Here is a 17,248-nt window from a genome sequence, read left to right as displayed (position 1 = left end):
CAGGACGTCCACTGCTGAACATAGGCCTCCCCCAATGACTTCCACATCGCACGGTTGGTAGCGGCCTGCATCCAGCGCCTTCCTGCTACCTTTATCAGGTCGTCGGTCACCTTGTGGGTGGACGACATCCCATGTTTTTTGTTTTATTGCTATAAATTTATGATTCAAGATATCTTCGCACCAAAATTTATTCAGTGAATTAATCGTGATAATGCTACAGACAATATGCACTCAATATTTATTTCGAGCGCTAGACCATTGTGAAATTCTAAGCTTCCCAAACAAATTAACGACATCAGTTTCTTCATCCAGCCTCATTTGTATGTAAAAATGAAGAGAACAATCACAACCCAACATCCAACTCCTAATAAAAATACAACGACCTCGAAACTTTACAGCGACAATTTGTACAAACGCCATCAAGTCAGAGCTCTATCATTTTATGTGGCAGTTAGTAAGGGTTATTTTGGCACAGAAATGTGGAGTCTTCAGTTGCTGACTGTACAAAGAAGGTCTTAATCTACACCGTGACACTTTACATATTAAGCCCGAACAAGTTCGTAAGTACGGCGCAAGTTGAACGAATGGAGACAAGGCTGACTCCGTATTGTTCCCCCGAATTTGAATTTTGTTAAGCTACGTACTTACGGAGTTTTTGGCCAAGTTGAATTGCTAAAGTATGACGGCCTGTAATTAAATCAATGTTGACGTCATTGGAGAAAAAATGTATTCAAAGATTTTGAAAAAATATTTTGAACACTGCAAAAAATGCAAATATCTGATTAAGTATGACATCCATCAATTATATTGTGTCACACAACATCTAACTTTCTGAAATAATCGATTATTGTTATAGCTAAACGTGGTTAGCTTTATTTTTAGGTGAACAATAGAGACAAACTGTTTCAATTCATTACTTAAAACTCATAAAACTCATTTACTATTTATGCATGTAAGCATTTAAAAAGCACTTTTACACGTCCCAATATTAACACTACCACTGCTTCATGGACGAAGTAACGCCATACTACATCCTACGACAGCATAAGAAGTTATAAAAGGTGCTGTGCAACATAAATATGTATAACTAATATTATGTTGACTGTACACACGGATAACAGCCGTGTGCGCAGTTCGACATTTTTGCCTCTATCTTTCGTTACTTACTTATTGAAATAAAAAGAGATTAAGTGTATGTATGGACCTATAATAGTATTTAACACTGACATTTAGTTTAGAGAGCGGTATATAAATGATTGATCAACTTAATCCAACTTAAGATGAATACAAACATTAATAACACAGTGTTAATCATGTTTATAATGTAAAATGTGGGCTGGCAAATATAACAAGGACATTGTAAACTAAATTAATAATCCTTTGTCAAAGTATGAATAGGGCGAAACTAATTGAATTTGCCGATTTGTATGCCAAAACAATTGGTTCAACACAAATATTACTTTCGATTGAAGGCTCTACATTGATTTGTGAGCTTTATTTGTACAGCATACTGTTAACACATGATATTTGTCATCAATATCAGTATTGTGTAGGTTGAAATAGACGGCCACCTGGCTCGGTGATTTTGATATTGAAAGAAGTGTAGCGCCTGCGGTTGCATTGGAATGTTCAGCAATTTTGAAACCAAATAATACTTAGGTACTATCAGCTGTTTGGTTACTAGTACAAAGTATTTTGGTGTGCTAATTGATAATCATCATCAAGTCAGCAGGAGCAAGACTTTAGGTACTTCCAACGCTGGAAGTATTAAGGAGGTTTGATGTTCAGGTATTTATTCGTTAGTCGTCTTCTTACTTAGTCTTCTTACGGCATTCAGAGGAAGATTGTAGTCTTATCCTGTTCTGCCAGAACCACACGGTGTGATTTGTTATAAGTTTTTTTTTTCATAAAATGGTAACAATTTCCCTCAACTATCTACACACTAAGTTTCATACATGAATATTAATAAGTGGTACTATAGAATACCACTTCATACAGTGCATATTATGTACCTACCTGAAAGAAATAAATAAGTAAGAGTATATCAAATCAGTCCTATTTCATGTAGCTATAGAAGCACGAATAAAACTCGAGAAACTTCCCGTGTTTATAAGTAAACACAAACAGAATCGTCTTTATCCAATAAATAGTTGTAAGAACACAACTTGTGCGTTGGCAAAATTTCGTAAGACAAAGTATCATAAAAAGCGAAAGTTCTGGGGCCATAGCCGGCATATGCGACGCGGACTCTCGCCGTTACTCAGCTTTGGGCCCTTTTTCTCATACATAGCTACAGTAATATAGTTAGGATTACCTAATGTTGGTATGTGAAAGGGAAATAAAATATCTATATACATCTAAAAAAGAAAGTCGTGTTAGTTACACCACTTATTTAGCTGAAAATTGTCAGGGAGGTAGTTTAGAGCCAGGAGAAGGACATAGGATACTTTTTATCCCGTTCGAAATAAAAAAAAAGTCTGCTTATTTATTGCCATTAAGGCGGAACAAAGTTCGCCGGGTCAACTAGTTACAAATAAAACTGTACCCTAAATAGATTACAAGTAGGCTCCTAAAGATCCCCAACCCTACACCACTGCTTCGGGACAGCTATATGGGCCAGTGCTGAGAAGAAACAGCACTATTGCAATAGGGATGTTTCCTGGGTAAAAAAAGCAAGAGTTTAAATTAGTCCGTCGGTTACTTATAAAAATATTCGACACGTGTGTTTCACTTTATCAAAGTGATGAAAACTTAAAGAGATAAAGCACGCCAAAGTTCAAAAGATGAGGCCCGTGAGTGAAGTTTTTTTTAGGAAACTAGCCTACTGTTACACAAAATAACGTGGGTCTAAACTTAGGTCAATTAATTTTGTGCCTAAATTGAACAGTGCGCTGAAGAATTTGCTTATCCCCTTACCTTTTTAGTGAATCAAAGTTTCCGTCACGGTATATTCCCAGATCCTCTTAAAATAGCACTCATAAAACCGCTGCACAAAAAAGATAATAAGAAAAACCCTAGTAATTATAGACCAATTGCCCTACTACCCACCTTCTCAAAAGTCTATGAAAGAGCAATGTGTGACAGACTATATTCATTTCTTGAAAGATACGAATTACTAGATGATAGCCAAAATGGATTTAGAAAACAAAGATCAACAACTCTTGCGGTATATAAGTTCATACAAAGGGCCCTACAACACATTAACGACAAAGGTCATACAATCGGTATCTTATTGGACATGACGAAAGCTTATGACAGAGTTCCCTATGATAAACTACTAGAAAAACTAATGGATTCAGGTATCCGCGGATTGGCATATGATTGGTTCAAATCTTATTTACACAACAGAAAGCAATTAGTACAAATAGAGCATTACGACCATACTACAAATGAAATATCAAAAATTAGATCTGAAGAAAAACAGTTAACTAGTTCAATACCGCAGGGCAGCATATTAGGATGCGCACTTTTTCTCATTTATATTAATGAGCTTCCGAAGCATTTACGTGGAGATTCAATTACACCTATTTTATTTGCCGATGACCTGTCCATACTAATCAAATGCGACAGCGACACTGATCCAAAAACTCTTATCCATAATACACTCCAAAATATCACGAATTGGCTGGAACATCATAATTTGGAAATTAACTTAGGAAAATCAAAACTTGTACAATTTCGATCATACAACAAACCACCCATAGATACAAATATCCACTTTAAAAACACCCAAATAGAAACAGTAGAATCATATAAATTGCTTGGACTTAATGTAGATACGCATCTGAATTGGAAATCCCACATAGAATATATAAAATCCAAACTTTCAAAATTCACCTATGCACTTTACAAAATCTACCAAAGTACAAACTTAAAAACCGCGCTCTCAACTTATTACGCCTACGCCTACTCTTGGCTAAAATATGGAGTTATTCTCTGGGGTAACAGTGTAAATGCAAACGATATATTTATGTTACAAAAAAAATGTGTTAGAATTCTAGCCCGAATTGACAATAGACAAAGCTGCCGACCTTATTTTGTAAAATTTAAATTATTAACATTAGTTTCAATTTATATTAGGGACATATGTATTTTTGTATTCAATAACAAGCATCTTTTCTCACAAATAAAAGAAACGCATAACGTTAATACCAGACATAAAGATAGGCTATACTTACCACCTTCCAGAATCAAAATGCTCAATTGTAGTCCTTTTTATATGGCAGTAAAAATTTTTAATAAAATACCGAAACACATAAAATTGGAAAATAAATTAAGACCGTTTAGTAATAAACTTCAAGATTATTTGATCTCAAACTGCTTCTACTCACTTGATGAATTTTTTAGTTATCGCGACAATAATAATCTTTGAGATAGATCTGGATGACGTCTGTAATTTACAAATCACATATACCTCTGGGAGGTAGCAATGTAACATTTTTTTAACATCTGTCTTTAATATTTGTACATTGTGAAGTGAATAAAATGAATATGAATATGAATATGAATAATTGGGCCTGTTTGTAATTTTGCATATTCCGTCGAAAACACCGTATTCCGAAATGAGATCCCGAAATTAAAGCCAGTAATGGCCACGTCAGCGATTTTTACGCTCCAAATGACGTTGTTTTGGTAATTGTTTCAATTTTGCGTGTGTACCGTGATTTTGTGTCTTCATTATAACTTTCGTCTAATTTCAAATTAACCGTTTGAAGAGTTTCAATGTTGCACCCCATTGTTGAGTTTGATTGCTTGTCAAATTATGGTTTCCATTTGCGAATATCATTTCCCCTTTGAGAAGTTTTTAAGGGAACAAGCCATGCAATTTCCTCTTCAATACCCAAGATGTCTATTAAACAAAGAATTTCCACGAATGTTTAAATTGTTTTATTGTTACCTGAGTATTTCTCCAAAATTAATTAAGATGCAAGTAATAAGGTCTTTACGTGTAACTTCAAAGGTAAAGTAAGATTTATTGGGTTTCGACGCCATTTTAGATTTCTAATTTTCAATTCTAGAATCTCATTAGAATTTCGCGGGCGTCTTTTGTTTTCAGCCATCCATCATTTGCGAGTTGCAGCGGGACAAGTTTGTGTTCGAGCACTGGGTCTCGCTTGCGTTGTCCAAAGTTGTCGAGTTACGCCGAATGCACGGAACATATGCACCGTCGGATTACGGGGCTGTCTAAGCGAGAGTTTCTAAGCTGTAACTTAGCCGAAACTTGAGCTCGGCTTTGAATTTTAAGCTGAATGTAATGCGCGTCACGTTAGCGCGGGGACATGTGGGCGAGTAATTGCGAGAGTTAGTTGGCGGGACGCTCTACACGATGCCATTTGAATAGTATTTGTTACATTTGGAGACAATTGTGCATTGCGCAAGATTTGCTTATTTTACAGTAAGCTCACCATTATCTGAAGCTTTGATTCCATAAACAAAATACCTACATCTTTGAATATTATACGCTCATTTCTTCCCCAGAATACACCGCACTTAGTTTTTACGGAAGCACAATATTACCTACTAAATAACGAAATCAAATTCCAATTCGCGCATTTTCTTAACCAGCAAAAAATGCACACATACGCGGCCCAAACCAGATTACACCGGATTTATGCGGATAAAATTTTCGCCTAAGCTGTTCGCAGCTTAAACTTGGGTTTAGGTTTGCATTTTAAACCGAACGTACGTACGTCACGGCACGTGTGACTAATTGCCGGCGGGATTGCGCCTCCCTTTGTAGTTGCCGCCCTTGATGAGAATTTTGATCTATGTGCGGAATTTAAATCTTTTGCGGAATATATGATGAGTTTTGGTTTGAATGCGGGAATCGTTGAAATGCCGGCTTATTTGCGGTCTTATTTAATTAATGATACGGTGTTTTAGCTACATCTACGGAGAAGAACTAAATTAGAAATACCTAATATCAAATCAGGCCTTATACAAACACTGAGCCATGTAAATCCCCTATAGTGGCTTAAAAAGCTTACCCCTTGGTTGTGACCTAATGAGATATTATTCTGCCAAATAATGCCTAATTGGCACAACACTATTGCAGGAAAAATTTCTTAATCGGCTTAATCAAAATTATCTCATTGTCCCAATTGGCACCAAATCACCTACACCCAAACACCATATTGCTTCCCGGACAGCTGCGTCTAATTACAGTTGTACGAACGGGTACCTGGTATCTGGTATCTAGTTAAGAACTGCACACAAGTGCGGGCCATAACCGGATTGCGCCGGTGCGAGCCGGTTCGGTACAATCAGATTTCCCAGGCACCGGGAGTGGAGACCCCTGCTGCTCAAACTGCGTTAGGTGACGCACGGAATGTTTGCAGCCAAACACATTCGGATAGCTGGATGCGGAGGGAACCCAATTATTGTTAAGGGCACTTGGAGGAGATACAGCATTTTGGGAATTAATTGTAGTAGAAAATATGGGTAGGATTTGGGCAAGCTCTCAGAGCTTCAGCTTCTGAGATTAGCGTTACATGTGACATTGCTATGGTCTAGAAATTAGAGAGTTGTGCACTCTCTCGATTTGTTGGAGCTCCCTAAATTCTCAGATGGCTCACCATTAAAACTACGAGTATCTTTGCTACTTCTTCATTTTATTATGAACACAGAAAAGAAATATTTAGTGAGTAAAAGAAACTTTATGGTGACTCATATAATTTGGCACCAGGGTTGTGAATTGTGACCTCCGTTTGTTACAACTGTCTATACAGAATTGTACACGTTGACATAACTGAAACTGAACCAATAACGGCTCGTCTTTTTTAAAATTTTTGCTATTCAAAGGATTCGAATCCACAGCTATCCTGGCTTTTTATTCTAGAACTTGTATGAACCAAGTCGTGAACCAGGCGCCAAACGCTATTTAGTCTAAATGGCCACCCATCCTCTCCGCACCGCGTGAGTTGAATTTCGGTAATTACTACATAAGCGCCCTGAAGGTGGAAGTTCTAATTTCCTCAACGATCTAGAAACTATTGCAGTAATTGTCTAAAACTATAGTGTTAAAGTTTGCCGATAAGTGAGCTGACGCTGCTTTTAGTTCCAGTGAAAATAGCTGAAGTAGACTCGAGTTTAGGTACTGAATATACACTCGTCGTCAAATAAATCGCACCTCCCGCGACAAGCACTTTGAAACGTATGCATCCCCACTTCCCACCAATATTGGCACCATTTAAAAGCCTAGTTCTAAATTTCATTTCATTAAAGGAAAGGTTTTTACCCTAAAAATTTGTCTTTAGAAAAATCCAGAGTCACTTCTTCAAAAAATAGGTAGTTATGCTTGAGCCAACTTTTATGGCTATAAAACTGTTAAGTTGGGATTAATCGTTATCCATCTGTTAAAGAGGACACGTGGTATCATTATTGGTTTTATAACCATAACATTTGGTCTAATTGATCCCAGAGGTGAGCCCAAAGTGAGGTCTTCTTTCAAGTCACATTTATGGTATATGTTAATCTTTTATTAAGAAATTAAATAGGTTTTTCTTTAAGGATATTTATTGGGCTTTCAAATAACACCAATATTGTCGGGGTACCATGATTGTGTCAAAAGAAAATCTTTAAAGTTCGCGTCGCGGAAGGTGCGGTTTATTTGATGTTGAGTGCAGTTTGCCTCGGAAAGTCTTTAAGTTTAATGTATTACAAACATTAATTAATTTTCCTCTAACATGAGGATTGATTGGCGTATAATCGTTTATCTCCGCCCTACAGGTTTCGTAGTTATGAGTTAGATTTTCCTGAGCTCTATCTCTACATCAATACTAATTAACATTGGTTCAGTGGTTTACGCGTAAACATGTTGCAAATAAAATAGACAGATTACTTAATTCGCATACATAGAAAAGATAGATAGTCTACCATAAATAGATTAGGGCGTATATAACGTCGCAGGGAAATAACTCAATAAATAACAAGATATTATTTGGGTCTTATGAAAATATTAGACAATTTGATCTACGATAATATGACCCTTTTGACCCTTTATATTTCATAATTACAACGCCCATTCGCTTAATTTGTTTGGCGCCCCTCCGGAATTTGTTATATCACCTATAAAAGATATTATCGTTACTTATTTCGTGCGTTAAAAGGTTTTTATGGGAATTTTCCTGTGCAGTTTTATTTAGGTGTTGTAGATCTTCACCACATTTTTTTTTAAACTGCAAAAGATTTATCTTTTATCAACGTTAACACACTCTAGAAATATACATAGAAAAACTTTCTATGCAACACCTTTTACCATCTTTAGTTTCGTAATCTTTTTGAAGTCTCTCTCATTTATCATATCAATAGCAGAATTGGTATTTGACGTCATCATCACCAGACCAATCGAGGTCGCCATAATCGGAACCGGCAACCAGGTAAATCGTTTCAATATCGCTTTAATATCGTTTCGAATATTCGCCGGCTCATTAGGCAGGTTGCACTGGCCAGCGATATTAACGGCCAGTAGCCGGCGGACGGTCAATTAATTTAATTAAAACAGCAGCCGCCGGCGCCTCGTTGAGACAACTACTTCCACGTTTTAGATCATATTTGCCGAGCAATATCGTTTTAGGGAACGTTTAGTGGCTGGCCGTAATAATAAACAGGAGTTGAATATAGTAGCGATATAGTTAACATGTTATTCTATCTTCTGCTTAATTGTAAAATTAAAAGAATGAGTGGAAAGGGGACTTTATGTAAAAAGCAATAGGTAGAAAAATTTTAATGCAGTATTATTTTCATTTCCAACACTAGTCGCTTGCGTTTCATGGGAAAAATGTTTGGAAGTAGACACCTAGAAAATGCATAATCATAAAATAATAATATTAAATTGTTAATTGTACTTTAAATCCAGAAGCAATATTAACCAAGCGTTTATCGCCTCTAACAGAATTAGGCTTACCTTTGTTTGAGCAAATAAATGAATTCAACAGGGGATCCCTCATTTATGATGTTTGCAGCGAATAAAATTACCCGAAGCCAACAGCGGATGGCATTAAACGGGATAAAACATACTTTCCGTTGGGATGAGCATAATGATCGATTAGGAAAAACCTTAAAATTAAGTAACTTGAGATATTATTGTAGGCAAACTCTACCATACCTTATTATTTTAGACGAATTTTATATCTGACCTGGCACTTATGACTTGAATGATTTTTCATCTTCAAGACAAAGGTAAATCTTGGGTTTTGAGATTTCAATAATATCTCTTTAGATTTTCATGTAAATAATACTGATTGAATTTGAATGTAGCATCCCTCATTTTCCGAACAGTAGGGCTACTTCGAAATGTTGTACGAACTTTCGGGTCTATTTGTCACCGTCGCTCGTGCTGAAATCTCGCTTTGCGTGAGAGAGATGGCAACATCGAACCTTCGGATAACGTTTTTCAGAGTTACCCCCAGTATGGGGAGGATAAATAATGAGCGGCAAATGTAATGAGGACGAAAGAATAAACAGACGGGCACTTATTGGGCGCTTAATCGCAATTTGCGAACGTTAATGAACAAATACTTACAATGTTTGGAAAGAAAACTCATACGGCAGGTGCTCTTTGTGCTGGATTTAAATGTATTTTCAATTTTGATGAGATTATTAATATTGTTAGTATATTCTCATTTCAAAATTGGTGCTAGGTATACAAGAGGATCCAGTAATGAGCCTGTAAAACGCCATTTTTTTAAGCAAAAGTGAAAATAAAAAAAAAATCAGTGCTGTTAAGTTCGTCGTGGTATGGAAAATGAAATAACATGATAACTGTATAACAATAATTATAATTTCCATAAAAGTACAGCTAGTCAAAAGGCTAAGTACGATCTAGATGTGGAATAAATTACAAAAGGAGATAAAACGTATCTGCTTTAAAACTATCCTATGTGGTGCAGTACTAAAACGCATTTATTATGTGATCTATGCAGCTCGACGAGAGTTAGTTATGAAGTAAAAATTGAATAACACGGCCCGTGCTTCGGCACTCAAACTATTAAAAAGTCAGCGATGTAAAGTTATTTCATCGAGTTAGAGCAATATTAGTTTTATACAAACACTGCCGTTCCACCTTTATGGCGGCATTAAATATGTATATCGTTTGCCGTGTCTCGTGTTTCTCTATTTTAATGTTGCAAACTCGAATTGAAACTGGTATTTGATATAAAAGTTAGAGGAAAAACTATTTTGTTCTTATTTCAGGTAATGAAGCTAACATTTTTACTGAATTTAAGAGAGCCGCGAAAAAGTTGTTTGTTTGGTAAAGTTTTAGGATCCTTTGTGAGATTATAAAGTTAACTTTTATATGTTTTACAAAAAAGATTACTTTTGGAAGTTATTATCTGTTAACAGGTGCAACAAAATCCAATAAACCAAAGAAATATCATGAGTTTACGTTCAGTTTTGTGAATTCCACAACCACAATATTTCGGTTCTCCACTGTTTAGATTTAGTAAATACAGTAAAATTAAATGCTTTTTGAACACTGCAATTGAAACTTTGAGCTGTAAAAAATATAAACACAAATAGTACAAATAAAAAAAAAATGATAAATAATTAATTAACATTTACACTTGCGTACACCTTAACACAAAAACAAAAAATAAAAACTAAACGTAATAAAACATGTAGCGTTCAAACTCACCCCTTTAGCAGAGCATTCGTTGTTATTGTGGTCGGTGGGACACTTTGTATGGTCGATGTATGGGAAGATGGAGGTGCAAGTCTGGTTGACGCAGACCAGGTTGTCCCCGCATGGTGTCCCGTCGCGCACCAGGCCGAGGGGACTGATCTCGTCGTGCTTTGGCAGGCCTGTCGTGGCTCTGGAAGAAGTAGGAGGGAACATAAGCCTGTTTTAGAAGTTAGTGTGTTTTTAAATTATGGTCCAGTGCCTTTTAGGGCCCTCGCCCACGGCGATGAAACGCGTGACATCATCGCTATTAACGCGCGTTTTTCGCATTTGCAACGCACTACAGAAGTGATGCCAATTGTCAACACGCTACAGCAGCGCGACTGCATCGTTACAAAAAGCTGCCGTGGGCGAGGGCCCTTAAAGAGGATGTTAGGGCACTAATGGGTTTTCAGCAGGCTTGACCATCTATTATTGTCTATCTACCAGGCAATGCAGTTAAATTCTCGTTAACTCACCACGAAAACCTTTAAATTTAACGGTTAACTTAGAAAAGCAAATTTAGTATGACTGAGCCAAAAATATATACTTACAGATGTTAAGATATCGACATAAAATATGTTTAAGTGAAAGAGTGGATGGACTACATATAGACTACAAGTTTGCTCGTAGACATTAGCGAGAAACTACCAGCACTTGCTATAAAAAAGTACATTATTGATTGAATGTACAAGAAATTGTTTGTCTTTAAAAACTGAACTCGGGCAATTGCAGCTGAAGATTAAAAGAAAAGACATATCTAATATTGTGAGTTCCTTTAATAAATGCTGTTTTCGTTCGAGTAAAACTTTTTTATAACTGAGTCAGCATGTAATATACGTCGTAAATCGTAACTTACTTGCACTCATACTCGTTGCCCTTGATAGTGATGACGGTTCTCGTGTAATACTCGTCCATTCCCGGGACGACCGGGTATCGGTTGCCAAGCTGGCACTGCAGCGAGCCGCATCTTACATTCCTGTAATGACATTGTTTATGTAATGAAGGCTGTCTAGTAGATTTTTGGCAAAGGAGGACAATGCTGACACAGTATCTTGAATTCTTTGTAAGATTAATTTATTCTATTTTCGATAACTCAATTGACTAAGGGACTTTTAACATGATAACTTTTATTAAATCAAATGATTTATTGCCATACCACACGTTACATAGGATTTTCAAAAATAATATAGGTCAGTTATAGATCCTACCGGGCACAGCCAAAAATTAGAGGAGAGACTGTAACAATTTTGACACATTGCGCGTTTTTTAACCAGTAAGAAAGTTTAAGATACTCCAGACAAATGTCGTAGAGCAATTCCATTTGCCCTGAGTCATAATTTACACATACGGGCTTAAAAAAAAAACTTCCTTATTACCATATTCGCTTGAATACTCACTCAGTCTCGCACTTGATGTAATGCCCACTGTTGTCTTTCCCGCAATGGCCCGTGACCGCTCCCTTCGAGTTGAACTGTTCGAAGCACTCCTTGTCGGCGCCAATGGTGCCGGGCCCCCAGATCCTCTCACACTGAAGGCTGAGGGTCGGGCACTGACCAGCGAAGCAGTACCCCTTGCCATCCTCACAAGGTTCCCCGTTCTTTCGGTAAGCGTCGGGTGGACACGAACCAGAGAGGCCGGTGCACATCTCTTCGAGGTCGCACTCGTTGGTTGCATCACGGCAGATCACCCCGCGAGGTTTTAGCTGGTGGGGAGATTTGATTGGGTGATAATATTATGTCTCAACATTAGTTTATTTAGTTAGTATTTGTAGCGACAGCGCAAATTCGCGACAGAATCGCGACTCCGCGACATGTCGCTACGACAAACTAATAATATGAAATGAGGCGCGAATGCGTTTTGTGGCCGCGTCTGTTACCGCGTTTTGTCGCCCAATGCGCGCTGTCGCTTAAACTTAAACGCTTAAAATCGCAATAATCAAATAGACTGGAAGAACACGAATAGACCCTCTAAGAAGCATTGCGTCTCATAAAACAATATCATAACTTAGTTTAGTCCAGAAGAAGACACCGCCAATTTTAATTAAAAACTAACGATTGAATAGAAAGATAGTTGTTTAGAAAAAATCCTTCAAAATATTTTATTTCAGAATCAATTAAAACTTTCGTCGTTGTCATCATTTAACGCTAAATTAATGAATCAAATCAAGTGCAATTTATTTGTTAACACTTTCCCGGACAGTAACGCAGACACAACAGAAGTTTAATTGTTATGCATGCTATAGCAGTTCACTGTCCATGAAAGTGTTAAGGACATTTTAAGAAAGCTTTAGGGTGTGTTGCTCCACCTTATTTTAACCGTACGAATAACAATAACCGGTGCTTTTTGTATGCAGTTTGACAGATTTTTGCAGTTTGTTAAAGGTAATGTAAGATGGTGCAACTCAGTCTTAGTACGAGTATAGCCTCACCTGGCACCTATCGCAGCACTCTCCCGAGGCGCATTGGGCCTCCTTGGTGAGGCGGCAGGTGAACGGGTCGCAGCAAGGGTTGAGGCTCTGGCAGTCGGAGATGGTGCCGCAGTCGCACTCCTCGCCCTCGTCCAGCTTCCCGTTGCCGCATTGATGGTGTATCACCAGCTGGGGAGAAAGTGGAAACGAAAAACAAATCTCCCGTAATAACTATATTATCCTATCCTACTAATATTATAAATGCGAAAGTTTGTGTGGGTGTCTTGATGTCTGGATGTTTGTTACTCTTTCACGCAAAAACTACTGAACGGATTTTGTTGAAACTTTACAGTATTATTGTTTGTAACCCAGATTAACATATAGGCTATAATTTATGCCGATCTGTGACACTAAGTTACACGCGGGTGAAGCCGCGGGGAAAAACTAGTTATGTATAAAAGCGAAAAGTCATTGACTTACTGACTGACTCACCCATCACGAAATCTCAGAAACTACAAGTGCTAGGAGACTCGAATTTTGCATGAGGGTTCCTTTTAAAACGTAGGTGCTCACTAAGACGGGATTTTGCAAAATTCAATCCCTAAAAGGACAAAACGAAGTCTACGCGTACGAAGTCGCCGGCGGCCGTTAGTCTTCTATAATGCAAAGTATCCTTCAGATACATTCTTGCTTTATACAGAAGATGATGAAAATGTACGTATTTTTTTTGTGTTGCTTTGTGTTACCTCAAGGAACGGTCGATAGCTCTAGTAATTAGGCATTAGAACTAGATCAGTGAGTTGTAGTGATGTAGTCTCATGACGCGGAAATAAAGCACTCACAATCATCTCCCGATAAATATGTAAACGTTGCCAATCGAAGTGCGGGAGCACGGTGCATTATCATTTGGAGCTATGTAAATTTATTCCAATAAGCCCCGCGCTCCTGATATTATATATTCGCAAACGAAGAGATAATTCTGTCCTCGGACAGATCCCATTACCATAAGTTTTATTAAAGGAGTGGGCCTCGCGGAGGCCGCCGACAAACAATGCTTCTCTGCTGATTAATTTTCGACGTGGGAATCTATTTTGCATGGGAATGGAGGCCGAGTCAAGTAGTCCGTCAACTCAGAAGTGGGAAACTTTTCGCGGAGCTAATCTAATGCACGAATGTGGTTGTGGGTGATTTTGTAAAGTAATTTAAGTTGGATTCTTATGTAAATTGGCTGCTAAATTTAAATTCGGCGCCGGGTTTTGTTCGGAATGAGTTTTAATGTAGTAAATACTTTGGGGGTTGCTCGGGAAGCGGCAGGTGAGTCGTGAGTCGGTTATTTTGACATGACTGAACTTCGGTGTTTTCCTGATGACGTCACACAATTATAACTCAGTTTACCTGTCTCTTGAAAAGTAGGGATTACTGCTAATCGAAACTGTTATGTTTTATCTTATTGTAGAATCTGACACTTTCTAGTGATTTAAATAATAAACACCTGCCTCCCTGGATAAGTGGTAAAATGTGACAGTTGTATCGGTCGAAAGGCCGTTTTTTCGTTTTTTCATTTCGTCGCCCCGTGAACGGATTCGATTTCGATTCGACCAAAAAATGCCATGTCTAAACCCAGAGAACTATAATAAATCACTAACTTCATTGGGCTTATTGAGCAAGCAGAGCCCCTGTCCGATCCTGAGCTCGTTGATGTAGTCGTTCTTGGAGCAGTCGGAGAACTTGTAGGGCTGCACGTTGTCGGAGCCCACGATGGACTGCGCCATGATGCAGCCGTGCCAGTCGCGGCAGAAGCACTGTTCGCGTCCGTCGTCGTGGCCCATGCCTGGTGGAACATAATATGTTCACTATGAAGCATTGTAATGAATAATAATCAGAATCTTTTTTTGCGTATAGAGAAAGGTGAGGTAAATTCTTGTATTGACACCCATTTGATCACTGATTGCTTCAATTGAAAATTATCAACTAAATACATCAATATTAAGAAATGAGGAACTCTTGATTGAAAAACGAATCTCCATTTGATTGTGTCTCGTTATACCACTAGACAAGTTAATCTTAAATTCGACTGATAAACTATACCATCGTTTTCACCATTGCAACCGCTGCTATGACCAATCAGAGGAATTTCCAAACCTTGACGTATTTACCAGAGTAAATACAAATGAGTTGACCAACTCATTTGTATTTACTCTGGTAAATAGTCTTAATAGTCTTCATAGAAACGCACACACTGACAAAATTAGGCGCAACCACGACTGGCTCCCCGATAATCCCCGTTAAATTTTGGCAGTGTGTGCGTGCGCGCCGCATACGTGTTGGCGCGCTCACATACAAACCGCGTCCGTGCGTTTCTATGAAGATAACCAACTCATTTGTATTTACTCTGTATTTACTCAGAATAATGAAGGAGAAGTCTAAATTATATCGACTTCCCTCTATTTCAAAATGGCAAAAGCATCAGGTTCAAATACTCGTACCATCATATCTGAATTGTTGTTAATGACTACTTCAAAATCTTACCGATATTATGGCCGATCATGTGCGCCATGGTGCCGGCTAGCAGATGGGGTTCGTACGTGTTGGTGTCCACTGAGATGCCCACAGACTTGGGCGTGCAAAGCGTGTCGGGAACTGATATGCCGGACTCCCCACCAGGAAACGTGAGGCCGCTGGAAAAGAACGTAAACTTTACAATTTTGAATTTTCTAAGTCGGAAAATCTGAGCTTCAATCAATCTGGGTTCAATGAGGTATGATGCACTACGGTTTACATTGAGGTATTTAATCATAATACCTAGCAGGTATCTATCTCAAGTCATTCTTCTTCAAGTCATAAGGATGGTTTGTCTGAATGAAGTTCAACCAAAATTGAAATTCACAACATAGTTCTACTGCGTNCCCCGATATTCAGTTCGTAGTCTAGTTTTTTTCAGTAATGGGTATAACCCCAAAATTATAAAATTTCGAGAACCATTGCTACGAACAGAGTCGTTTGCTACGAATAAATGTAGCAACGTTTCTACGGACACCAACAAATATTTAGTAAATCCACGTGTATGATAATAGTCAAAATAATCGATGACAACTTAACAACGGTGTCCAGTTTTTTTCAGCGAAGGAGGAGTTCGAGAACAGCATTGCTACGAACAACGCCGTTTGCTACGAGACTACGAATAAGCGTAGCAATGGTGCTACGGACACTGAACAATATTTAGGCTGAGGTGCCCCACCTTACTTTAAACCTTTGAGGTCAAGAGCCATCTGCGCTCACGGTTATCAGCACAGTCCTTCCGAAAAACAAAAAACTTACTTTAACCGTAACTATAAGCATAACCGGTGTTTTTGGCTTGGAGTTTAACTTACTTTTGACTTTTGCTTAAGTGAAAAAGATGGTGCTACCCAGCCTTAGTAAATCCGCGTGTATGATAATAGTTTACGTCTTAAAAGGACGTTGACAACTTAATTGACTCATAACCAATTGTTAAATCAATTAATTTAATAACACCCTCAATTATTCGAGCCATAAAACGATAATGTTAAAGCTGGAAGCTATTACTTCACCTTCAACAGATTAAAATCATTAAACACATATGTGCAGAGGCGTTATGGCGACCCTTTCCGTAATTATGGCAAATTAAGTACCATAAGGCGTAATTTTTAATAACGTCCCTTATGAGACATAAGGAGGAATATTTTAAACGTAATTTTCTTGATTACCTCGTGTGAATATTTAAAGCATTATAAAGGCAAAGGTGATATTACTGACTATTCTGCACTTAAGTAATTTATTTAATTATGATTGCTGTTAATAGCACTTTTAAGTCAGTTAGTTTAATTTTAACTTCTAAATTAACTCAAAGGTGACTGACTGACTAACATAATGATCTATCAACGCACAGCCCAAACCACTGGACGGATCGGGCTGAAATTTGGCATGCAGGTAGATGTTATGACGTAGGCATACGTTAAGAAAGCATTTTACGAAACGGGATCAACGCGTACGAAGTCGCGGGCGGCCGCTAGTTAAAGAATAAGATATCTAAGAAAGTTTTGAGTTCGTTCTCAATTCAGTATCATTCGTTTGCCCAAAAATATTACATTCAAAAGAAAATCTGTCCTCTAAATTAATTTCGAAGTTCTCATCACTAGCACTGACGCGATCTACTAAAA

At 37.9% G+C, this 17,248-nt stretch overlaps 1 protein-coding gene across 1 annotated transcript in view; it reads right to left on the bottom strand.

The window, feature by feature from the left end:
- Nucleotides 1-9,637: 9,637 nt before the first annotated feature.
- Nucleotides 9,638-17,248, bottom strand: part of LOC114354919 (disintegrin and metalloproteinase domain-containing protein mind-meld) — a 445,529-nt gene continuing 437,918 nt past the window's right edge. Inside the window, exons 10-16 of the mRNA XM_028307519.1 lie at nucleotides 15,600-15,748; nucleotides 14,717-14,901; nucleotides 13,092-13,256; nucleotides 12,061-12,365; nucleotides 11,520-11,639; nucleotides 10,637-10,814; nucleotides 9,638-9,667 (exon numbers count right to left, since the gene is read on the bottom strand). Of these exons, the coding sequence (XP_028163320.1) occupies nucleotides 9,638-9,667; nucleotides 10,637-10,814; nucleotides 11,520-11,639; nucleotides 12,061-12,365; nucleotides 13,092-13,256; nucleotides 14,717-14,901; nucleotides 15,600-15,748 (1,132 nt within the window). The remainder of the gene's footprint in view (nucleotides 9,668-10,636; nucleotides 10,815-11,519; nucleotides 11,640-12,060; nucleotides 12,366-13,091; nucleotides 13,257-14,716; nucleotides 14,902-15,599; nucleotides 15,749-17,248) is intronic.

The sequence above is a fragment of the Ostrinia furnacalis genome, unplaced genomic scaffold, assembly GCF_004193835.3.
Source record: "Ostrinia furnacalis isolate ACB-3 unplaced genomic scaffold, ASM419383v2 OfSCF2274, whole genome shotgun sequence".
Lineage (NCBI taxonomy): Eukaryota > Metazoa > Arthropoda > Insecta > Lepidoptera > Crambidae > Ostrinia > Ostrinia furnacalis.
Note: the sequence above shows the minus strand (reverse complement) of the source record. Positions and strands in the feature narration are given on the sequence as shown.